At 36.1% G+C, this 26,330-nt stretch overlaps 1 protein-coding gene across 1 annotated transcript in view; it reads left to right on the top strand.

Moving 5' to 3' along the window:
• ITFG1 (integrin alpha FG-GAP repeat containing 1) overlaps positions 1 to 26,330 on the top strand; it is a 305,928-nt gene that overhangs the window by 2,927 nt on the left and 276,671 nt on the right. Inside the window, exons 3-6 of the mRNA XM_033218313.1 lie at positions 4,279 to 4,424; positions 5,620 to 5,677; positions 6,931 to 7,005; positions 24,894 to 24,988. Of these exons, the coding sequence (XP_033074204.1) occupies positions 4,279 to 4,424; positions 5,620 to 5,677; positions 6,931 to 7,005; positions 24,894 to 24,988 (374 nt within the window). The remainder of the gene's footprint in view (positions 1 to 4,278; positions 4,425 to 5,619; positions 5,678 to 6,930; positions 7,006 to 24,893; positions 24,989 to 26,330) is intronic.

Genomic DNA, 26,330 nt, shown 5'->3' with positions numbered 1-26,330 from the left:
TAGAAAGATCTGCCTGACAAAAGTGGAAGGTACACTTCAGGGAGTTAAGGACTAAGAACATGAGATAAGAAGCTTTCATGAGACTGGTAGCCTTCAGAAATATCAAAAAGACTTTGAACGCAGTCCCATTAGAAGAGGGGAATCATCAGGTCTTTGTGCAAAGGAGAAATGGTGAAAACAATATTTTAAATTGATTTCCTTGTAAACTAGGTCCAGAATGAATTGGTTTGTAGAAGATTACAAGACTACTTAGGAAACTGTTTTTAAAAAGTCCCTGTGTGGACTAATTAGTTCTCAGACTCTACAGTATTTTAAGTAAACTCAAACTCATGTTAAAAAAAAAAATGGCCTTGAACAAGAACTTTGAGGGGAGAGTTATAAATGGATAAACAGGAACTTGTTTCCCTTGAGAAGTGTTCCTGGGTAGTGAATGTCAGCATGCTTGGAGTGGGGAAGAAACTGAAGTTGATGAGTGTATATGAGAAGTGGACTAACTGCATAGAGGTGATTTTTTTTCTGATTAGAAATTAAGGAAATTTAAAGGATGTAAATGGCATGTGTTCTGATAAGTTAAATATTCCAGTTAAATTTTTAATGAATGCAATGTACTTTCAAAATTTAGAAACTCTTGTTTGTGTTTTAATTTAGAATATTTTTCAAAGGAAAAATAATCTGTTCTTCACCCTTATACTCCCCCACACCCCTATTTCTCTCCCAGATGCAACCACTTTTAAAACCTGTAGCTGATTCTTCTAGTGTTTATTACCATATTTTAAAATAAAATTTTACACTAATTTCTTGAATTAGCAGTTATTCATTTGTTGTTTTTTATTAACATAATTTATCTACATTGTCCCAGTGTAGTTAAATCATAATTTTTTGTTGAATGAGTAATCATTGTTTACATTTTAACCATGTAGTGTCTGTGTCCTTCAAAACCAAGTAATGTACAGTATTTTTTTTTTTTTTGAGATGGAGTCTCACTCTGTTGCCCTGGGTGGAGTGCAGTGGCATCATCGCAGCTCACTGCAACCTTCGCCTCCCAGGTTCAAGTGATTCTCCCGCCTCAGTCTCCCAAGTAGCTGGGATTGCAGGCGCCCGCCACCATTCCTGGCTGATTTTTTGTATTTTTAGTAAAGACTGGATATCACCATGTTGGCCAGGCTGGTCTCAAACTCCTGACCTCAGGTGATCCACCCACCTTGGCTTCCCAGCGTGCTGGGATAGTATTTAATTTTTTGTGCAGCTTGCCCTGCTGGAATAAATGATTGCTTTTTAAAAAATAGATTGCATAGTTTTCTATGTACATATCCTTAATTTATTTGCAGATATTCTGTCATATCTGCCATATACCTATCATGCATTTTTCTTTTTCCCATTGGATCCTCTGCATTGCTGTCCAGTCTGGATTCATTCTCCAGGCCTTTTGCAGACTTACTATATGGGGAATTTCCCCATTTAAAAAAAGAAATTTCCTCGTTTACTTCACAGGGGTGTGTCCTCCAGGAAATTCCTGAGAAAGGATGCATGATAAGTCCTGTTATGTCTAAAACCTTTTTCTACCCACTTTTTTTTTTATTTTTTTTAGAGATGGCGTCTCGCTCTGTCTCCCAGGCTGGAGTGCAGTGGTGCGATCTCAGCTCACTGCAACCTCTGCCTCCCTGGTTCTAGCAATTCTCCTGCCTCAGCCTCCTGAGTAGCTGGGACTACAGGTGCACAGTGCCACACCTGGCTAATTTTTTTGTATTTTAGTAGAGATGGGGTTTCACCGTGTTGCCCGGGCTGGTCTCAAACTCCTGAGCTCAGGCGATCTACCCGCCTCGGCCTCCCAGAGTGCTAGACTTACAGGCTTGAGCCACCACGCCCAGCCTCTACCCACTCTTAACACTGTAGTTAGCTTATTGTGTTCTAGCTTCATGGGTTGCTGTTTTAAAATTCAATCCTATTATTTCTCCTAATCTTTTAAATGTAAATTGTTTTAATTTTGGAAGCTATTGGAGTCTCTTCTTTTTCCATTTTGTTCTGATTTCATGATGATATGCTTTGGTATAGATTTGTTTTTCTTTTTTGATAAAGACAGGGTCTTTCTCTGTCACTCAGGTGACAAAGGAGTGCAGTCACATGATCATAGCTCACTGTAACCACATAATCCTGGGCTGGAGCTGTCCTCCCACCTTTGCCTCCCAAAGTGCTGCAATTACAGGAATGATTATTCTTTACTTATTATGCTAGGCATTATGTGGGCCCTTTCAAGCTAGAGACCTCTATCCTTGGGGGCATTTTGAAACTCTTGCATTATTAAATATTTCTTTGAAAAATTTTTTTGTTTGTCTCTTTTAGGAATGCCTATCAATTGATTATTAGTCTTCCTGGGTTCATCCTTTGTTCCTTTATCTTATCTGTTTCTTATTTTTATCATTTTGTTTTGTTTTGTTTTATTTTCCTTTGCAGGAGGTTTTCTCAACTTTCTCTTCTAAATTCTAAGTCCTTTTTTTTTTTGACATGGAGTCTCATTCTGTTGCCCAGGCTAGATAGAGTGCAGTGGCCCAATCTCACTGCAACCTCCACCTCCTGGGTTCAAGCAATTCTCCTGCCTCAGCCTCCCAAGTAGCTGGGATTAGAGATGCACACCACCATGCCTGCTACTTTTTGTATTTTTAATAGCGATGGGGTTTCACCATGTTGGCCAGGCTGTTCTCAAATTCCTGACCTCAAGTGATCCATCCACCACCACCTCCCAAAGTGTTGGAATTATAGGTGTGAACCACCACGCCCAGCCAGGTGTCACGTTTTTAATTTCCAAGGTTTTTTGTTTTGTTTTGTTTTCTTACTGATGTTTTACGATCATTCTTATGATGTCTTTTAGCATACTGTTTTTCTTTATATATATATACTTTTTTGTCTTTTCTAAAGTGTAATTTTGAAGTTTTCTTTTGTTATGTTAGCTCTGTTTTCTTCAGGTTCCTTATTGCTATTTGTTTTAGCTCTCTTTAATAGTCAAAAGTTTTCTTCAGAAGGCAAAAGGCAGGTGTCTACTCATATTTCCAAGTAAGGTGCTAAAGAAATAATTGGAAATGCATTGCCTAGTGGGACTTGTCTACTATCTTTTGCCCTGCATGTATGTTCTTGATGGACTAACATTCTAGAAATAGGTAGAGCTGTGGGCAAGTGTTAAATTGTTCCTTTTGTAGACTTTTGGTTAACTCCTGTGTTTAGCTTAAGGCCAAAACCTTACCCATTACTGTAACTTAAATCCTTAATTTTTGAGACTTTCCAGAAATGCACCACTTGGTTCTTACTTTGCTGAGTGAGAGGGAGAAAGGACTGCCATTGATGCTTTAAGAAAGTATTTATCTATAGTCTACTTGGAAATTTGTTGTCTTGCTATTTGATCTGAGTAGTATTAAATATAAAATGAATTAAGGTCTACTTTTTGCTTGTGTCACTCAGACAACAAGACTGCCGGATGTTAAGTTTTCAAGATTCATATAAATAATTTTAGAATTATTTTGTTAATAAAAATATATCAATACCTATGACAAGGGAAAAAATAAAAATATGCATATAAAATTAGATATATATGTTTGGATGCTGTATTGATTGCCAAGTTTGGAAAAAAAAAATTCCATTCTTAATTTACTAGCTTTCAGAAATAAAATGATTTTTTAATTTTTACTATAAATTTTGAATTTATGTTAAAATCCAAACTAAATATTTTATAAGTAATATCTTTTAATTGAAAAAATCCCAGTGATATTGCTTACTGCTTGAGCAATTATGAGCCTCCAGTTGTTAGAAACACCATCTGAATGTCTTGGTGTCCTTGACAAAGGAACTATATAGAAGGACTATACTAGCCATTGCTTGAACATAATAAACATGTTTTCTCTTGACATATTTCAGATTTCTCTTATTTTTTGAGACTATTCTGCATTCATTCTGAACTCTTTTGTAGACCAAAGAGGTCTAAATACATCTGGGGTGGAAAGATAGGAAAGAGAAGGCAATCGGTCAGTTATGTGAAGTTTTAAGTTTTTCATTTTTTTTTTTTTTTTCTTTTTGTGGAGAACGGGGTCTTGCTATATTACCCAGGCAGGTCTCAAACTCCTGGGCTCAAGCTATCCTCCCACCTCTGCCTCCCTAAGAGCTGGGATTACAGGCGTGAGCCACCGCGCCCAGCTAAGTTTTTCTTTGAAAATATTTTTTTATGGTAGAAATACAGAGTTGTCCTTTTCCATTACAACTTGTCTGATATTTGTAAATGCTTGTTTCTTTTAGGAATCACAGTGCATTGATAACAAGTGTAGTCCCTGGGGATTATGATGGAGATTCTCAAATGGATGTCCTTCTGACGTATCTTCCCAAAAATTATGCCAAGAGTGAATTAGGAGCTGTTATCTTCTGGGGACAAAATCAAACTTTAGGTGAATTTGTTTTAAAATTTTTAATATTTATCATTGAATATGAAGGTAAATGTAACAAAATATTGTTCTGAAATCAGTTCAAAAATACTGTTCTTGGGTGTCAATAATTGTAAAAACCTTTTTCAAAGTTTATTTCCTGATTTTTCTTTTTCAACCCTGAACTGGGCAGGGGTCACTTCTACTAACAAACTTCACTCTTACTAGCTTAAAGAGGACAGAGATTTATTAAAGGGTTTTAATGGCTCACAGAATTATTGGGATGGCTAAAGAATAAGCTTTCAGGAGCAATCCCAGTATCATCAGAAAAGCTTCTGCCTCTTTCCACTATCAGAAGTGGCTAGTTACACAACTGCTGCCAGAATGATGCTTGCTGTGCCTGCAGTGATTCTCCTAGCAAAATGAATGCTGCACCTGGTCTCTTGATACTCCCAAATTCAGTGAGCAGACACAGAGAGAAATAGCAGAGAAACAGTCTTTGCCTCATTCATGCCTTTAAGACTCACAGTGTATCTGATTGGCAAGGCTTAATTTTTATTCAGCATCTCAGATGCAATGATATCTGGAAAATGCTATTTTTGGTTTCTAGTCTCCTCAGCACAGGAAAGCACAAAAAAGTTGAAGTATAGCTTGAGAGTCAGTCTACCTTCCCTAATCACAAATCATCAAGCCATATCTGAAAAGCCAATTAGTTATACCTACATAGGCAACTTTGTTCATGGAGTCAAATTTCAGTCATGTTGTCTGCACCATTTGGGAACGTAAACAGTAACCTCAATATATTATATTCATTAAGTCAATAAATATTTACAGAAGGAGTACCATGTACAAAGCTTGTATATAAGCATGTACATTTTAGAGCCAGGAAGTTTTGCATATATGGCCTTCTTTACACAAAATCCTTATTAATTGTCAGCCTCTCTAGTACTAAATTGTGTAAAGACAAAGACTCAGCTAGGAAATACTTAGATGTGTACCTCAAAAGGAAGTTATTGTAATGCTAGTCTTCACTGTAGAATGTACTTTCCCAATATTTTGTCTTTGCAAGCTTGTTCATTTGAACTAGATTTATAGTATCTCTTTAATAATAATAGTTGGAATAAATTAGAGATAAATCTTGAAAAGAGTAGAAGAATATTTTTTCGTAAGTGTAGATATCAAAAGTAATATAAAATGCCTGCTATATTTCTTTTTGCAGATCCTAACAATATGACCATACTCAATAGGACTTTTCAAGATGAGCCACTAATTATGGAGTAAGTATGTGCTTGCTTCCTTTGAGATGATTTTAAACTTAAACATCAAATAAAATCTTCACATAGGAAGCTACTTTGCTTAGTAATATAAACACTAAATTCACTCAGAGGCCTGTACCTTTGATTATATTGTATTTATTTGCTATCAGATAGGACAAAGGAAAATGAAATTTATTATTTTGGAAAGAAGAGATTTGTGTTTTTGTTTCAGTAGCTTCAAGTGTGTCCATTATGGATCTATGCTGTCATTACTGAAAGAATTAAGATAGCTGTTTTTGAGTATAACTGTTATGTTTAGTATGTAGGATACAATTTCCTCTAGAAAGTTAGAAAGATTCCTATATTAAGGAGAAATTTTTGTTCTTTTTATAACTCTTCCTTTGTGTTATTATTTATATTCTCAGTATAGACTCATGTACCAGGATAATTGATTTAAATAACTGATGTAAATTTGGATTTACAAATTTATGACAGCGTATTTTGGTAGAGGTCGAGATCATTCCTGGGACTAGAGCAAAGTTTGGCCACATTCTTGTTTCCAGTACTGCCTTTCTTACAGTTATTGAAATTGTACCCATACAACAGTGTGTCAGTGGCCATTAGAAGTCTGAACTGTAAATCCATGGATTAATATTCTTAATGGTGCCCCGCTAGATTTCTTTCATAGTTGTGTATTTTTTCATTGTTGTTAAAATAGTCAATGGCTAGTATGAAGTTTTATACCAACTAGGATTATTTTTCTGGGTTATTTCTCCTAAGCCCATCTAAATAAATGAGTTGGCTTATGATTCTGAAGTAAGTTTCTAGGAATTAGTGCTATATCCTTATCATTCAAGGATAGTCTAGATAATGCAAAGATTACAGACATACCCAAAATCCCACAAAAGGAATCTATTTCTTGCTCTTACTATATGGCCAGTGTGGGTCAACAACAGGCTCTGCTCTGTGCTGTTGCTTAGAGTGAGGCCATCTGAGACCCCACTGTCTTTGTAGCTAGTCCATCTGAATCACAGTGTCTTCTCATTGCTATGGCAAGCCTGGAGATGGCTGGAGGGGCCGGTAACAGAAATTATACACTTTGGCCTAAAAGTGACACATGTCACTTGTGCTGACATTTGACTTACTACTTATCACTAGATACTGGCAAGCATTGTAATGTCTACTGTACTTCCCAAAAGTTATTGTTTCTTTTAAAGCTAAATTAGAAGTAAGAATTTAATGAAATAGCTGCTTATTGTTTTAATTTTTTTCAGTTTCAATGGTGATCTAATTCCTGATATTTTTGGTATCACAAATGAATCCAACCAGCCACAGATACTATTAGGAGGGTGAGTAAATATGATTATAACTATGTAATTAATCATATATATTGCTGCTACTTTAATCATTGGAGAAAAAATAGCTCATTGGATATCTTTGTTTTTAAAGATTTTTAAATGAGTATTTGGTCTATATATATAAGCTTTCTCAAATAGTTTGGATTTGGCCTGCAACTGGTTTCCAAGGGCCAGCTTAGTCCTTTTATCTCTTTGAAAATTAGAGATTGAAACTTTGCAGGTCTCCATTTACATATTGGTTCATTAAATGTTTTTGAAATGGATAGATTTCACGTAAATAGGGAGGATACCCGCAGTCTTGAGTGGACCCTCCCTACCTTAGTCATGTTAGCTGCTGGACTTTAATTGATAAGATTTGTTTCTTTCTGTCATTTGTTCAGTGAGCGGTCAATAATGGTCTAATAATGTAAGCACTCCTCTAAGCTCTGGAAACTTGTCAGTGTATACATTATCCTTCACCAGTGTGTGTGCTAGGCCTCTCTTACTGCCTAAGTGTGCATTTCTTAGGGAAAAGTGCCTGGAATCTTGCAATTCCAAGAGATCCATTGTAATTACTCTGGACTTAAATAGAACTGGTCTCGTAACACAAGAATTCATGATAGCAAGATACTTTTCTTTTCTTTTCTTTTTTTTTTTTTTTTGAGACGGAGTTTCGCTGTGTCGCCCAGGCTGGAGTGCAGTGGCACGATCTCGGCTCACTGCAAGCTCCGCCTCCCGGGTTCCCGCCATTCTCCCGCCTCAGCCTCCGAGTAGCTGGGACTACAGGCGCCCACCACCTCGCCTGGCTAGTTTTTTTTTTTTGTATTTTTAGTAGAGACGGGGTTTCACCGTGTTAGCCAGGAGGGTCTCGATCTCCTGACCTCGTGATCCACCCGCCTCGGCCTCCCAAAGTGCTGGGATTACAGGCTTGAGCCACTGCGCCTGGCCTAGCAAGATAGTTTTCATAAGATACCTTCAACCTGGTTAATTTTTTTCTCTATCTGATAAGATAAAGTTTAGTTCAAGAGTACAGAACACATTTATTTACTTTTTTGTCTTTCTGAAAGTACGAAGGACCACCCTTGTCAATCTGTCTTTCCCAGCTACTTGGAACTGTAGTGACTTTTCTCTTTGTGTTTTATAGAAGTAGTTTGTTTTTATGATTCATTTTTGAAATGTGATTTATAGGTATGCAGAGGAGTAAATTGTCAAAATTTAAGGTATTCTGAAGAGACACGTTCACATTTCCTATTACTTTTTCTGGTCTACTGCCATGCCACCCTGAATGTGCCCAGTCTCTTCTGATCTTGGAAGCTAAGCAAGGTCATACCTAGTTAGTGCCTGGTTGGGAGATCCCCCATTACTTTTTCTGTAGATTTTTAATAAAGAATATGGGCGCTTCGATGCTAGTTATAGTGAACTTTGAAATAATTATTGTGAATCCTGAATGAGAAACCTGTTTTTTCTCCAAACTTTGAAAAATACCTTGAAGAGAGTCTTGCTTTAGAGACAAACTGGAAGGAGATCCTGATTTGCTTTTGTGGCCATATCCAATAGGAATTGAGTGCAGGTGGGGTGCAGGGAAAACACAGGCCACTCCCCTCCGCCTCTGCACTCCTTCCACAGCAAATGGGGACTGCTCAGAAAACCCTGTCCTTTCTTTTCCTCTCTTCAAAGGCAGACATGTGATTGAGAATGTGATGGTGACTTCTGGCCTGTTTTATTTTATGGTAACTTCACTTTAGTCAGGGGAATAATAGGAATATCTTTAATCTGATGTAGTTTGACCTTTAGAAATTGAAAGTGAAACAGCTATTGTTGATAATTCACAAAGTATTAATGAAACTTCTATTACCTGTGCAGATTTTTTACTTAATCTGCGAGAAAACTATTTAGAATATTATGGGATAGTGCCATAGCTTCTTTATTTGTTCTTAATTCTATATTAGATTTTTTTTTCTCTGCTTCATGAACAAGTTCAGATTTTAAAACATTATGCCTGAAGACATGTCCAACTTTATTTTTTATTTGTTATATTCAGTCCAATATACTACAGTAATTATACTCTGGTATTTTAGGATATCTGTCATTCGAACCTCAGTTACAAATTAAACAATAGTAGCTAACCATATCTAAGTGATAAGTTTGCATCTAAGATTTGTCCTGATGCCAGTTTGAAGAATTTCAAATTTCAGCTGACAGAAATTTGCATTGTTTAGAATGATTGTAGTCTAACAATATCATGGTTCAGACAACAGAAAGCTGAATATGCCCCTGTGGGACCAAACATTAATATGTTACTAAAATATGAAAAATACATTTAAGCCATGTCAGTTTTATAAACAACAGATAAAATACGTGCATTGGTGCATAAGTGAAAAAGTCATCAGCATTGACATTTTGGGCTATTCACCTGATCTTGATTGGCAGCCTAATCTTATTTATCAAGAAATCTACCTTTTACAACTTAAATATTATGCATTATGGGTATGCCAAACCCAAGATTATCTTTTTTTTTTTTTTTTTTTTAAGGGTTTTTTTTTTTTTTTTTATTATACTTTAAGTTCTAGGGTACATGTGCATAACGTTTATATCATGTATAACTCCCCAATGCAATCCCTCCCTCCTCCCCCCTCCCCATGATAGGCCCCAGTGTGTGATGTTCCCCTTCCCCAGTCCAAGTGATCTCATTGTTCAGTTCCCACCTATGAGTGAGAACATGCGGTGTTTGGTTTTCTGTTCTTGTGATAGTTTGCTAAGAATGATGGTTTCCAGCTGCATCCATGTCCCTACAAAGGACGCAAACTCATCCTTTTTGATGGCTGCATAGTATTCCATGGTGTATATGTGCCACATTTTCTTAATCCAGTCTGTCACAGATGGACATTTGGGTTGATTCCAAGTCTTTGCTATTGTGAATAGTGCCGCAATGAACATACATGTGCATGTGTCTTTGTAGTAGAGTAATTTATAATCCTTTGGGTATATACCCAGTAGTGGGATGGCTGGGTCATCTTTAATTGAATTTGACCAGGACTTTGGTTTGAGAAGCACGCAATGATCTTTAAATTGAGTGTGAAATGCTTCTGTAGAATTATAGCAGAAAGCCCTTGCTATAACCTGGCCTAGTGCAGACATGCAAATCTGAGATAGCAGAACCAGTTTGGCTAGACTAAAGGTGCAAATAATCAGTCTAAATAGCAGTGGTGATGAGCAGAAGAATTCCTTATAATTGGTACAGTGGGGTTATCTGACAGGAACAGGAAGGGCACTCACTGCATCTAATGAGGTTCAGGAGATAATTGAAGTGTGTTAAATGGTCAGAGGTGAGACTTTAGTTTGAGCTTCAACTTCACTTATAATGACTTGAAATAATGTAATAATGTGCCATATTACTTAGAAATAACACCTAGCTATTAAGTGTCACAACTGCTTCGGCAGTGATGTGACATTGTTAATGAGCATTTTCTGTGAGGACATTGGAAACTGATGTTGGATACTCATTCAGAATATTGTTTTTAATGTTGAAGTGTAAACACTTGTACCTGTAATTTTAGTCAAAACCAAATATAATGTTGGTCTGTCAAAATTTTCTGACTCACGTACTGAGTTCATATACATTTTGGGTCAGGCCCAAGTTGTATAGTTGGAGATATTAATGTAGGTATGTGACAGATATATACTTTGCTGTACACTGTTTACATCACAAGTGATCGCATGAAAATATTGAATGTAGTATAAGTAGCACTGAAAGCAATCATTTTTAACTGTTTTGCCCCTCCATTATTAAAAAAAGCTGTATTCGCTATTTAAGTGTAGTCAACTACTATCAATCCAGAAGAAATAAATCTCCATTTTTCCATTTAGCCTTTCATATTTTCTCATGTTATGACCAATGACTGATTTATTAAATCACCCTTCATTTTTACTGTTGATTTTGTTTGTTTGTTGCTGCATTACAGAAAATATTATATTTGTTTTAATGAAGTATGATATTGTATCACTTAAATCTATTGTTTCATAAGAATATGATAATTATGATGAGATTTATAACACAAAATAAAACCAAATAATATTCAAGGCAGCTTTTGACTTTGTAATCAGCATTAATACCCATAACAAAAAAAGATAACTTTGAGATGATTTATATTTTCTTCAAATTCCCGTGGCAGCACCCTCCCTCCCTCTCATGCCATACAACATTCATATTTTTAATACTGTTGCTAAAAGGAATCTATTAAAATCTGAGTGATGAGGTATTTTTTTCTAATCAGTATTTCCATGGATACATTACATCAGTTTTCTAACTTTTCTCTTTTCCTAAAGGAACTGTGCTATTAGAGATACATTAATTTCTTTTCCCAGTGTTTCTCACCCAGACCTTTTTTCTTTTCAAAGTTAAACTGCAGAAATAGTGAAAAACTTTTAGCAGATGACCTATGTGGTGGTTATTTCAAGTGGCATATTCATTTCTTAAGGGTCTATAATTTTATTTCCTATAGTCTCGCCAGATGTGTTGGAGGGGTCAATTAAATTACCTCAGATTTTGACTTGAACCCAGGAGGCAGAGGTTGCAGTGAGCCGAGATCACACCACTGCACTTCAGCCTGGGTGACAGCAGAGTGAGACTTTGTCTCAAAAACAATAAATAAATACATAAATAATAAATAAATAAAAACTTAAAAATTAATTACCTCAGATTTCCTGGCAACTTATACTGCTTTATTTTGTGTTCTGATTGGTAGTGTTATATTTAAGTGAAATTGTTTGTTTCTAAGTAAATGGTTTTAAGATGTTATCAAAATTTACTCACCTTGCTTTTAGTTAAATCTTAATAATTTTTAGATGTATATTTGTAATTATTCAGAAGATCAGCTTCTTTTGAGAAAAGTATAGTGTTACAGTTTCTGTGTAAAAAAAATTGATAGTAACATTTCCTTTTATTGGCATATGTTAAAACTTTGTTTCCTTGTTCAGGGAGAAACCATTTTGCTTTATTTCATTACTGTTAATACTTGTGCTGGCCGGGCACGGTGGCTCAAGCCTGTAATCCCAGCACTTTGGGAGGCCGAGACGGGCGGATCACGAGGTCAGGAGATCGAGACCATCCTGGCTAACACTGTGAAACCCCGTCTCTACTAAAAAATACAAAAAACTAGCCAGGCGAGGTGGTGGGCGCCTGTAGTCCCAGCTACTCGGGAGGCTGAGGCAGGAGAATGGCGTGAACCCGGGAGGCGGAGCTTGCAGTGAGCTGAGATCCGGCCGCGGCACTCCAGCCCAGGCGACAGAGTGAGACTCCGTCTCAAAAAAAAAAAAAAAAAATACTTGTATATGTATTGAAACTAGTATAGGCTGGGGCAGTGACTCAATGCCTGTAATCCCAACACTTTGGGAGAATGAGGCAAGAGGATCACCTGAGCCCAGGAGTTCAAGACCAGCCTGGGCAACATAGGGAGACCCTGTCTCTACATACAAAAAAGAAAAAGAAAAAATTAATCCGGCATGATGGTGCGCTTCTGTGGTCCCAGCTGCTTGGGAGGCTAAAGTGAGAAGATTGTTGATCCAGGGAAGTTGAGGCTGCAGTGAGCCTTGATTGCACCACTGCACTGTAGCCTGGACCCTATCTCAAAAAAAAAAAAAAAACACTAGTATAGTTAAAAAAGCCATGTATATAGCAGTTTTTGAGTAAGATTAGTACATATTACCATTTCAATTTAGGGTGAAATGAATCAGAATCATAATTTCTGAAAACATAGATTAAGTCTTCTTTCATTAGATTCCAGTTGCATTTTTTCAAAGTGTATATACACTGTTGAAAATGCTTTGCAAATACTTGATTTTTACCCTGGAGGTCTAAGCTCTGAGTTCCAGTTCCTGAGTGAGTTTCACAGTAGTCCCGAATGTGGGTGTGCGTTCAACTGTGGGACGCATGCTTCTTTTCAGACTTCCTGTTCTTCCACTGTATTTGCCTGTCTTAGGAGTCAGTGCTGTCTCTTAGGTGTTATGTTACTTTTGCACACCCTAGGAAAGTAGGAGTATTGGGCAAAGTATAATAAAAACATGACTGAAAGAAATCTTCTTATTTCCTCTTATGTAAGAAATCTTCATATTTTCTCTTATGTACCTGAGACATTATTGTGAAAAGTCCTTAAGATTTATCCAGAACCACACCTTTTGGTTCTCATTGAGGCCCAGAGTGAGTGATTCATGAGGAATTTACCCGGGTGACTTTGTTCTCTAGTGATGCTTTTCCCAGTCTTCTCCTATATATCTTGCAGAGGAGGCACACCACGGAATTGTACAGCTTTTCTGTCCCTTTGGAGGCTCAGAGTTGGATGGGGAACGAAGAGGACAAAGAGTATCTCAAACAAGCTTGTTGTTGTTTCATTAAATGTTTATTAAGTAACTCTGAGGTTGGCACTTAACATCAGTTGCCTCTTTTTTTTCCTTTCTTAAAACAGATAGCTTGTGTGGCTAACAGTGACTGAAGAGTCTAATTCAAAGGTTAAGGAACTACCACAAGCTCACAAATGTGTAAATAAATCCTAAATCTGGGAATTGAATCTGGATCATCCAAGTTCTAAAACCTGTGATTTTGCCTTCATTCTTGTACCATCATTACCATCATTATTATAGTCACCGGGGGCCTTTGGTGGTGCTCCTTCATATGACCTCCCCCGTCTCTCCATGGCTAGCTTGGACTTCATAATGGATGCTTTTTAGAAAGCATTCCATGAAATGTAGGCAGAAACTGCGTCTCTTAAGACCAATCCTGGAAGTTAAACAAGTGTCATTTCTTTTATATTCTTTTGGTCAAAATAGGTCATGAGACTAGCTAAGATTCAGTGGAGTTAGTAGATTATAGACTCTACCTCCTGATATAGGCATGGCAAAATTGAATGCGAAAGAGCATGTGAGATGGGAAATAATATGACCATCTATGAAAACACAACATAGTAGCCTGTGTTTATTTACTTTACCATAACTAAAGACTTGCAAAGGAATATGGAAATACAGATCATTTTAAGCATGTTAACTTCTAGAATCTCAGGCTTCATAGGTGTTCTTAGCTAAAATTGATGTGCCCGAGAATGTACCTATTTTCACTGTAACTTTCTCCTTCACATAAGAATGCCATCTTCCTTAAATTTCCTAAATCTTACTAATGGTGATTTGCTGGGTTGTAAAAACCCACACATATAAAACACGGGGGAAATCTTTTTTTTTTTTGAGACGGAGTCTCGCTCTCCCAAAGTCCTGGGAATACAGGCATGAGCCACCGCGCCCGGCCTGGGGAATCTCATGATTAACTAAGATATCTCAAACTAGTAGAACTTCCAGTTTTTCTTCTTCTTTTTTTTTTTTAATGTACATTTCTCTTAACATGAAGCTTGCATACAAAAGCAGACGTCATGGTCCTCCACGTTGATATATTCTGAATTCGGATGCACTGGAGTGGGGTTGTGGTAGTATGACAGTTTTTGTTTTAATGACTTTGCCATTTCATTACTTTAGTATTGTCAAAAATTCCATTATTGTTGAGAGAGACCCTTGGGAGAGCAAAGAAAAGAGAGCATCCATAAGAAAAACCAAATTCCAAAAAGCAGATCTTATAGCTGTTCTTAGCACTGTATCCCAGGACACATCATTAATTGGAAAGAAGGTAACTTTCATGCCAAAGTGATTTTGGAAGGTGACAATGATTGTCGCAGATGTGACTGGAATATACTCTAGGACTATCAAACTCATAGGTAAAGCTTTTGCATAATTTGTTTTATATTTGGTATGCATTTTTCTATAAATGCATACCAAATCATATCAAGAAATCATATCATATCAAGAAAATTCCATTTAAAGTCGAGCATCTTATTTTATCTTACGAAATTTTATTTTTACTATTTTCTGTATCCTGTTAATATAATAATGCTATCGCCTAATAAATAAATTTACATGTTGGCTTCTGAGCCAAATAATGTTTTGCAGTATATACCTTTTTCTTTTTTTTTTTTTTTTTCCTTTTTGAGATGGAGTCTTGCTCTGTCGCCCAGGCTGGAGTGCAGTGGCGCAATCTCGGCTCACTGTAAGCTCTGCCTCCCGGGTTCACGCCATTCTCCTGCCTCAGCCTCCCCAGTAACTGGGACTACAGGTGCCCACCACCACACCCAGGTAATTTTATTTTCTTTTTTGTATTTTTAGTGGAGACCAGGTTTCACCTTGTTAGCCAGGATGGTCTCAATATCCTGACCTCGTGATCTGCCCACGTCAGCCTCCCAAAGTGCTGGGATTACAGGCGTGAGCCACCGCTCCCGGCCACCTTTTTCTTTTATTAAATTCATAGGAAAAGTTTGTTACATTTGAAGAAATGAGAAAGACATGGTGTTATTTCTTTTTTTAATACACTAAGTACTCCAGAAGCCAGACCCAGAGTAGACTCTGCACATGCATTTACTGAAGAACTATTACATCTTTTATCATATTTCTTGTAACATAAATTATTCTAGCTGCATTATATTGCATTGCTGTAAGTTAATTAATGAGAAATAGCATGTTGTTTTACAATCTTATTTTTATAACCTATTTTATAAAAGTGGATAAATCAATTTTATCTGATTTACATTATTGTAATCTTGACTGCTTTTAGCAATGTGTCCTACAATATACATACATTGAGTTATTTCTCAGCAGTTTTTATAATATTCCTTGAAACACATATTAGCACATTTATTTGAATTGAAAATAAAAAACAAGGTCACACTCTTTCTGGCAGAAAATAACTTTCATTTGGAAACAGCTTTTATAGTAAGTACTGGCTTTGCTAATTGGGTTATGTGGCACACATTTTCTGTAAATTGAATAAAATAAATCAGCAGTTCTAAATTTGTTTTTGTGCTGGGATTACAGGCGTGAGCCACGCTCCCGGCCACCTTTTTCTTTTATTAAATTCATAGGAAAAGTTTGTTACATTTGAAGAAATGAGAAAGACATGGTGTTATTTCTTTTTTTAATACACTAAGTACTCCAGAAGCCAGACCCAGAGTAGACTCTGCACATACATTTACTGAAGAACTATTACATCTTTAATCCCAATAAAATTACATTTTATTATGGAACATTTCAAACATATAGAAAGGTAGCTGAATGAGATAGTGAATATGCTTCTAATAGAACGTACCTGTCACCCAGCTTCAGCAATTACCAGCTCATACCCAGTTATTTTTTCATCCACACCTTTTCTTCCATTTTCCTTTTTTTACACCTTGGACATTATGAATCTATAAATATTTCAACATATATCCTTAAGAGATAAGGCATTTTTTTTTTCTTTTTTTTTTTTTTGGAAGTGGGGTCTGTGTCACCCAGGCTGTAGGTGCAGTGGTAGGATCATAGCTCACTGCAGCTTTGAGCTCCTGGCCTCAAGTAATCCTCCTGCCTCAGCCTCCTGAGTAACCAGGACTACGGATGCATGCTGTCATGCCTGACTAATTTTTTAAAATTGTTGTTGGAAATAGGAACTCACTATATTGCTCAGGCTGGTCTTGAACCCCTAGGCTCAGGTTGGGATTACAGGTGCCAGCCACTGCGCCCAGCTAAAGGTTTGTTTTCAAAAATACATAATCACAACATGTTCATGCCTAAAAAACTAAGAATATTTTCTTACTATTACATTTCCAGGAATATTTTGATCAAAATGTATTAAAGCATACAATAATGTAGAAATATTTTATTAAGCCATATATTATTGGCAAAGATACAATAAAAAGATTTCTCAAACTCTTTGTTAGCATACTTTTACTTGATTAAATGGGGTGCCTCTAAATGAAGAGTAATTGGTATAGTTAATAGTTATTTTTTTAACAGTGCTTATAGTTATTTGATAAACGTATATAATGCTTTTGTTTTACTTCTCAAAAATTGAGAAGGTAAATGGGTCTAATGAATGGATTATGTATACTTTTACAACTCAAGGGCTTTCCAGCTGCTTGCTTTGAACAGCTTAAAGGAAGAAGACCTAATGGACAGAGCCCTGAAAGTTATTTTTGTTGATAAGTAACTGTGATTTTTTATATTTGACTACAGAGAGGTTCAAAAAACTGGGAATCCTTGCTGTAATAAACCTCCTTTCATTCTAATCTGCCTTTTTATATGAGCAAGATTTCTTAGCATTTACATCTATGAAAACGAAAAGTGAGAATAGGCTGTATGCCTGGAAACTGTCTTACTCTAGCAAGAACGCATATTATTTTAAGGATAAATAAATTAATATATTTTAAAGCTTTATTCATCACTCTTAAAAATGCGTTTCCAATAAAATTTTACCTTTGGCTTAATTATCACAGTAATAATATGTATTTTCATCAATTGTATGCTAATAGTTTAAATAATTCAACTTCAAAGAGAGTTTTTTTAAACACTGAGATCCATGAACAAAACCAATTAAATGCAAACTTCATTTTGTACAGCAGTTCATAGACATATTTTTTCTTTGGAAAATTATCCCAGAACCATCACTAAAAAGACTTCACATATAAAATCATTTTACATCATGATAAAGTTTTCTGAGAAAAATGGAATGGAAGGACAAGTTTAAGGATACAAGGGAAAGATGTACAATTTCTGAATATTCAAGAAGACCTTCATGTGTTTTTTTTGTTTTGTTTCGGATTCTTTTGTGGATGATGGGGGATGGATGACAATTCAGTTATGTTTATATTCTACTGGATGCATTTTTTTTTTTTTTTTTGAGACGGAGTCTCGCTCTGTCGCCCAGGCTGGAGTGCAGTGGCCGGATCTCAGCTCACTGCAAGCTCCGCCTCCCGGGTTTACGCCATTCTCTCGCCTCAGCCTCCCGAGTAGCTGGGACTACAGGCGCCCGCCATCTCGCCCTACTGGATGCATTTTTAAAGTAATTTTATTTTAAAATTTTAATAATTCTAATAGATTCAAATATTACCTATTTTGCAGCTATTTGTGCTGATGAAAACATTTAGATTGTTTTCTTAGAAATTATTTAATGTGTTAGCTGGTATATGGTTTTTCAAAATTATTTTGAAGCATATCTGGGGCAAAGATGTTTGAAGACCACAGGACTAAAAGAACTAGGCAGCCTGTAGAAGTAAATTCTTCTTCATGCCAGAACCATTTCCTAGTAACTGCTTTTACCTGGATATCTTAAATAATGATATTCAATATAAGCTGGTCATTCAAAAGTGGGCAAATTAACAGTCATACAAAAAACAGTTACTGTAGGCAACCAGAAGCTACAGTTGGCATTAATTACATTTAAATTCATCATTTGACAAATGCTATTCTTTGAGATTAAGGGAGATGATGCCCACAAATTAGAACACTTTGACATAATTTTGTTTCTTGTGGGGCAAAAGCTAGTAATTGGAATTTTCTACAGAGGTCAAGAAATGTCAGTGAATACACTCAACATGGCTTAGAATGGCCCACTTTTTCTTCTCTTTCTCTTTTTTTGTAATCAGAGCAGTTTTTATTTCTGACCTTAGCCTTCAAATGGTGTTGGGCACATATATGAAAAGGTTATACTTTATGTGAATTCAGTTGCTTGAAAAATATGGTATCTGCTTTTTATTGCTGAAAAACTATAATTTGTACAAAGAGTAACTTTTTCTTTAGCTTTTAAGTTCAGGGATACATGTGCAAGATGTGCAGGTTTGTTACACAGGTAAATGTGTGCCGTGGTGGTTTGCTGCACAGATGATCTCATCACCTAGGTATTAAGCTCGGCATCCCTTACCTATTCTTTCAGATGCTCTCCCTCCAAACCCCTCCCTCTGAAAGGCCCCAGTTTGTGCTGTTCCCCCCACCCCATGTGTCCATGTGTTCTCATCATTCAGCTCCCACTTATAAGTCAGAACATGCAGTGTTTGGTTTTCTGTTCCTGTGTCAGTTTGCTGAGGATAATGGCTTCCAACTACATTCATGTCCCTGCAAAGGACATGATCTCATTCTTTTCATGGCTGCATCATATTCCATGGTATACATGTACCACATTTTCTTTATCCTGTCTATCATTGACAAGCATTTAGTTTGATCCCATGTCTTTGCTATCATGAATAGTGCTGCAAGGAACATATGTGTGCATGGATCTGTATAATAGAATGATTTATATTCCTTTGGGTGTATACCCAGTAATGGGATTGGTAGATCAAATGGTATTTCTGCCTCTCAGTCTTTAAGGAATCACCACACTGTCTTCTACAATGATTGAACTAACTTATATTCCCACCAACAGTGTAAAAGTGTGTTCCTTTTTCTCCATAACCTTGCCAGAATCTGTTGTTTTTTGACTTTTTATTAATCGTCATTCTGACTGGCATGAGATAGTATCTCATTGTGGTTTTGAGTTGCATTTCTCTAATGATCACTGATGTTGAGCTTTTTTTTTCATGTTTTTTGGCCACAGGAATGTCTTTTTTTGAGAAGTATCTGTTCATGTCCTTTGCCCACTTTTGAATGGGGTATTTTTTCTTGTATATTTGTTTAAGTTCTATAGACTCTGGATATTAGAACTTTGTCACATGGATAGATTGCAAAAATTTTCTCCCATTCTGTAGGCTGTCAGTTCACTCTGATGATAGGTTCTTTCGCTGTGCAGAAACTGTTTAGTTTAATTAGATCCCTTTTGTTAATTTTTACTTTTGTTGTAATGCTGTTGGCATTTTCATCATGAAATATTTGCCCATGTCTGTGTCCTAAGTGGTATTGCCTAGATTTTCTTCTAGGATTTTTGTAGTTGTGGGTTTTACATTTTAAGTCTTTAATCCATCTCAAGTTAATTTTTGTATATGATGTAAGGAAGGGGTCCAGTTTCCATTTTCTGAATGTGGCTAGCCAGTTCCAAAGAGCAACTTCAAAGGTAGAAGGATTAATGAATATTATTTTCTACTATAAATCTATTAACACTTTAGTTCTTATTGACAACTATATATATATATATATATATATATATATATATTCAGTTTTTCACTTCAGCTCTTACTGACAGCTATATATGTATGTATGTGTGTATATATATATATTCAGTTTTTATTCATCTTAAAATGCACCACAAAAACGAACAACTGTTCTTTCATTTTCTCTACACCTTTGGTAAACATCAGAACAGTAAATAGACACTGAATAAAATAAACTCTAAGGATCATCTGCTGCCTTTTAAGACGTGTAACTGTAAAATAGCAAAGCATAGGCACTAAGTATAAAGCTTAAAATACTGTGAAGAACTTAAATGTTGATTTTAAATGTTCAAAAAGGCAAGATTGCAATTAATATATTGTTAGGAGTGACAAATTCATATTTGTCAGGAGTCAGGAAGGAAACCAGAGTGAGTGAAGCAATTTGGGAAAATTAACACTTGGGTTGTCTTTAGACACTAGCTCTGTCTCAACAAAGCCAGTTGGTTGCCAGACCATCTGATATTTCTGATATTTCAAGAGTAGCTGGAAATCCAGACTTTTATATGAAATCAGATTTTCTTTTTAAGTTATAGCAATGAATTCAAGATTCTTAAAGTAGTATATGGGCCAAATAAAACACATCTTTATGCTCAATTTGGCTGATGGTCTGTCCCTTTATGACTTTCGATTTATGACTTTTCTAGAGTCTCCCTTTGAAATAAACATTTGGTTAAATAGCTCCTAGGAAAAAATGTCACAAGGTAGTTGAGTTTTTCCAAAATTCTAGCTATACCTCATTTCACAGTAAGCCTACTAAAAATTTTATAGGGAATGAGATCAATAACTGCTCAGGTTAGAGACAGAGCCACATGACCAACCTCATTGAGCTTTACTCTATAAAAGTCTGTTTTTAATCATTCTTGGCCTATAACGTGAATTTGATGGCAACATTAGGAAAGTTTTCTGAAATGACTTTGGGTTAAACTTGTCAGAGAATCTTTAACCCGAGTTTGATTATTTTGTTAGTAATTTAAAATACTTTAATGCTTAGAAATTATTGAACTGATGAATAAATGGTCTATATCTTAAAAATAAGTTAATCAGTCGTTATTAAACTGGATATAAATGAAACTATTTTAAAGATTTCTAACCTTATATATGGTGAAAGAATAATCAAATCCATTGCTTGGCATGAATTACCTTACAACATATGCTAAATGCAATTTCTCAATTCATTTTAATATTTTCTTATTACCATGACTTTATATTATAGAGTTCAGTTTAAAATAATGAAATTAGTTTATATGAATACTGCTTGGTTTTGATTTTACTATCTTATTTAGGTTAAAGTGTGTTTAGGCCCTGCTTGTGCTAAAATATGTGTAGGCTGTTGGAAAGAGGTTGCTGTTTGTAGAACACATTTTGTGTAGAGAAAATTTTCTCCTGATGAATGCTTATTCTTTTTCCCAGATTCCACCTGCCAAGAACAAATTAGTCCATTGTGTCTTTCTGATTTCCAAAGACATCAAAACCAGATTCACAGTTATAAACCTTGTTTGCTATCCAGTCAGTTGGATACTGCGTTGACAATTAACTTGGACTTAAATAGCCTTAAATTGCTCTATGGAGATGACATATCTGTGGTTTCATATTGGACTGGAACATATTATTATGAAAATGGTAGTGAATTCTAACTGCTGTAGAGAAGAATCGGAAATGCTGCTTGAGACTGAGGTTCATTCTAGCCGGCATTCGCTGACATTTCATGGGAGCCAGGTCCTGGTTAGGCATTGTGGGTACAGACATTGATGAGTCAGGGTTTCTGGGGGAGCTTTACAGCATCAAAGAGAAAGTTCCTAGAGTAACTTTAGTGCAAACCAGAATGCTATTAGGAAGGAATGGTGTAGCAGGAAAACAGTAAGAGAAGAGAGAAGATCTTTTGGAGAAAGCTGATTTGAGTAGAGCCTTGGTAAATGGGAGTATTCTTACCTAGTGAGAAATTATAGGGGAATGACTTTATTTAAACTTGCTCTTTCTTCTATAGTTGATAGAGGTACTACCAGTGTTACCTTCTGGTTTTGATATTTATACTGTGGTTATAAAAGATGTTAATATTAATGGTAATCAAATGAGAGATACATGGAAACTTTGTGCTATAGGCTTTTCTTAGTAAGATAAAATTCATATAACATAAACCTTTAAATTTATCATAGAATCCCTAGTTGTATAATTTATAAAATGTACAATTTAGTATCATTTAGTACATTTACAATTTTGTACAACCATCTGCTCTATCTGGATCCCATACCGTTTATCACTCCAAAGGGAACCCTGTATCCACTAAGCCAGCAGTCCCCAACCTTTTTGGCACCAGGGACTGGTGTCGTGGAAGACAGTTTGTCCATGGACAGGGTCAGAGGCCAGGTGGTAGGGGTGGTTTCGGGATAAAATTGTTCCACCTCAGATCATCAGGCATTAGATTCTCATAAGGAGCGCACAACCTAGATCCCTTGAATGCGCATTTCACAATAGGGTTCACAGTCCTTTGAGAATCCAGTGCCACCGCTGATCTGACAGGTGACAGAGCTCATGAGGTGATGCTCACTTGCCTGCCGTTCACCTTCTGCTGTGTGGCCTGGTTCCTAAAAGGCCATGGACTTGTAGTGGTCCACAGCCCAAGGGTTAGGGAACCCTGCATTAAGCAGTCACTCCCTTTTGTCTCTCAGCACCTGACAACCACAAATCTGCTTTCTGTCTCTATAGATTTAACTATTATGAATATTTCACGTAAATGGAATTCTCCGTGCGTGACCTTTTGTTTCTTCCTGTTTTCACATAGTATGTTTTTAAGGATCATCCATTTTGTACTTCTCTGTATTGTATTGGTAATTTATTCCTTTCTGAGGCTTAATAATAGTCCATTGTATAGATACATGACATTTTTGTTTATCCATTTATCCACTGATGCGAATTTGTATTATTTCCACTTGTGGGCTATTGTGAATAGCACTGCTAAGAGCATTCATTTTTCAAGTATTTGTTTACTTATTTTTAATTATCTTGGATATATAGCTAAGTGTAGAAATGCAGGATCATGTAGTAATTCTGTGTTTAACTTTTTGAAGAACTGCCAAACTGTTTTCCAGAGATGCTTTTAGTTCTTTCATCCATTCTGAGTTAACTTTTGTATGTAATGTGAAGTAGGGGCTTAAATTTATTCTTCTGCGTGGTCCAAAACTTTAGAATTAAATTTGTAAAAGAGAATCATTATTATTTTCCACAATATTAGAAAACCTTCTATGACATTAATCATTTATTTTCTGATTCATTTAAAAAAAGATTAAAGATAATAAATATGACTGCTACAACTATAAAACTCTTAGAAGAAAACAGGTAAATTTTCATGGCCTTGCACTGGGAAATGGATTCTTGATATGATACCAAAAGAATAAGCAAAAAGATGAAAAATTGATATATTGGACTTAATCAAAATTAAGAACTTGTACTATCAAGAAAGTAAAAAGATGTCCGGGCATGGTGGCTCATGCCTGTAATCCCAACACTTTGGGAGGCCGAGGCGGGCAAATTGCCTGAGCTCCAGAATTCAAGACCAGTCTGGCCAACATGGTGAAACTCCGTCTCTACTAAAAAAAAAAAAATACAAAAAATTAGCCAGGCATGGTGGTACATGCCTGTAATTCCAGCTACTTGGGTGGCTAAGACAGGAGAATCGCTTGAACCCCGGAGGCGGAAGTTGCAGTGAGCAGAAATCACACCCCTGCATTACAACCTGGGTGACAGAGTGAGACTCTGTCTCAAAAAAAAAAAAAAAAAGTAAAAAGACAACCCACAGCCTAGGAGACAAGTCGTATACTAGCTAAAGGCCTAATGTCCAGATTATATAAAGAACTCTTAAAATGCACCAACAGGGACCGAGGGCAATGGTCTTGTAATCCCAGCCCTTTGAGAGGCCAAGGAGGGAAGATTCCTTTAAGCCAGGAGATCAAGACCAGTCTGGGCAAAAAGGCAAGACCCCGTCTCTAAAAATGGATGGATGGAGGGAGGAGGGAGGGATGGATAGCAGTAAAACAATACATAACATACACAATTTAAGAATGGAAAAATAATTTGAGTAGACATTTTTCCAGAGAATATATACAGATGGCCAGTAACCACAGCAAACATGTTCAGCATCATTAGCTAGCAGGAAAATACAAATCAAACCACAGTGAAATACTGTATCACACCCTCTAGGATAGCTATAATAAAATAAATGGACAAAAATAAGACAGGATTTGGAGATACTGGAATTCTACATTGCTGGGTATAAATGTAAGATGGTGAAGTGGAAAAACAGTTCAACAATTCCTCAAAAAGTTAAACATATATTCCTCTATGACCCAACAATTCCACTCCTAGGTATATAACAAAAAGAATTGAAGACATATGTCCACATCAAAACTTGTACATTAATGTTTGTAGCAGGCAGAAAGTGGAAACAAGCCAAATCTTCAGATGAATGGATAAGCAAAACGTAAAAACCCAAACAGTGGAATATTATTCCACTATAAAAAGAACTGAGGCACTGACACATGTTTCAACATGGATGAACTTGAAAACATTATTCTAACTGAATGAAGCCAAACACAAAAGACCACATATTGTATGATTTCATTTATGTGAAATGTCCTGAACAGAGACAGAGTGCAGATTTATGGTTGCCAGTGAGGGGAAATAGAGTACACAGTTTCTTTTTTGGTGTGATGAAAATGCTTTGGAGTTAAATAGTAGTGACGATTGTACACTGTGATCATACTAAAAACCACTCAAGGCACTTTAAGAGAATGACTTGTATGGTATGTTGAATGTATCAATAAAAATAAATAAATTTTTAAGTGTTTTGCATGCAGAAATTTTTATTTTAAAATAATGCTCATTTGATGTTTACCTTAAGAAAAGTATTTTTATTTTATTTTTTAGAAATTTATCATGGCATCCAGCATTGACCACTACAAGTAAAATGCGAATTCCACATTCTCATGCATTTATTGATCTGACTGAAGATTTTACAGCAGGTGAGTTGCACATAAATCTGGAATTGTTTTGAGTTGCCAAAGAAGTATGGGGTTTTATTTACTCTACACTTCGTATTTAATTGCTAATGAAGTAAATGTTGAAATTAATGTTAAAAGGACGTTAGAAAGTCAGTGATTTGGAAACATGGAAAAAGTACTGACTGTAATAAATAAGTCTTTAGCTATTGTCGTTTTGGTTGTTTGTTAATAACTGCCTCAGAATTTGAATTCTCTACTTTTTATGAATTCATGATAATTTCACCACATTTTGCCTGCTGTTTTTTTACCTTTCTTGTTAAAATTTAAAAAAATAATATGTGCTACAAATTTAACGATAAGAAAAATCTTTAGCTTATATATAAGAAGAATTTCACAGGCATTTAAAACTTGTTATTACGGAAAATTGTAAACAGAAAATTGGACAGAATGTCATAATATATGCCCATTTAACCATCACCTAGCTTCAACAATTATTATATGGCCCAATCTTGTTTCCCCTGTAAATGCACCTACAAGTTCCTCCTATCCAAGATAATTTTAAATTAACCCCCAAACATATAATTTCATTTTTAAATATTTCCATCTGTATCTCAAATTGTGAAGACTTTTTTATTTAAAACTGCCAGATCATTTTGAAACCTAAAAAAATTAAACAATAATTTCTTTTTTTGAGAGAGTCTCACTCTGTCCCCCAGGCTGGAGCACAGTGGTACATACGATCACAGCTCACTGCAACTTCTGCCTCCCAGGCTCAAACTATCCTCCCACCTCACCTTGAGACCATCTAGGACTACAAGCATGTGCCATTATGCCTGGCTAATTTTTGTATTTTTTGTAGAGATGGAGTTTCCCCATGTTGCCTAGACTGGTCTTGAACTCCTTGGCTCAAGCGATCTGCCCACTTTGGCTTCCCAAAATGGTGGGAGTACCAGCATGAGCCACCACACCCAATCAACAATTTCTTAATGTCATTGAATATCTAGTTGTTATTCAAATGCCCAGATTTTCTCCTACATGTTTTTATCAAATCAGAAAGTTAAACAAGGTTCATGCAGAAGTAGAGAAACCATCTGTGCTATACACATCTGTGCTATACAGTTGTGTGGATTTTTCAGATTGTATCCCAATGGAATTAACATGTTACATGTTACTGTGTTCCTAGTATCAGAATTTTTAAAATTTTTTTTTGGAGACAGAGTCTTGCTCTGTTGCTCCGGCTGTAGTGCCATGGCACTGTCTCCACTCACTGCAACCTCCACCTCCCAATTAGCTGGGACTACAAGTGCATGCTGCCATGCCCAGCTAATTTTTTTGCATTTTAGTAGAGATGGGGTTTCACCAT

Source organism: Trachypithecus francoisi, unplaced genomic scaffold (assembly GCF_009764315.1).
Source record: "Trachypithecus francoisi isolate TF-2019V2 unplaced genomic scaffold, Tfra_2.0 Lachesis_group10, whole genome shotgun sequence".
Classification (NCBI taxonomy): Eukaryota; Metazoa; Chordata; class Mammalia; order Primates; family Cercopithecidae; genus Trachypithecus; species Trachypithecus francoisi.
The sequence above is the reverse complement of the archived record's forward strand: the minus strand, read 5'-3'. Positions and strand labels throughout refer to the sequence as shown.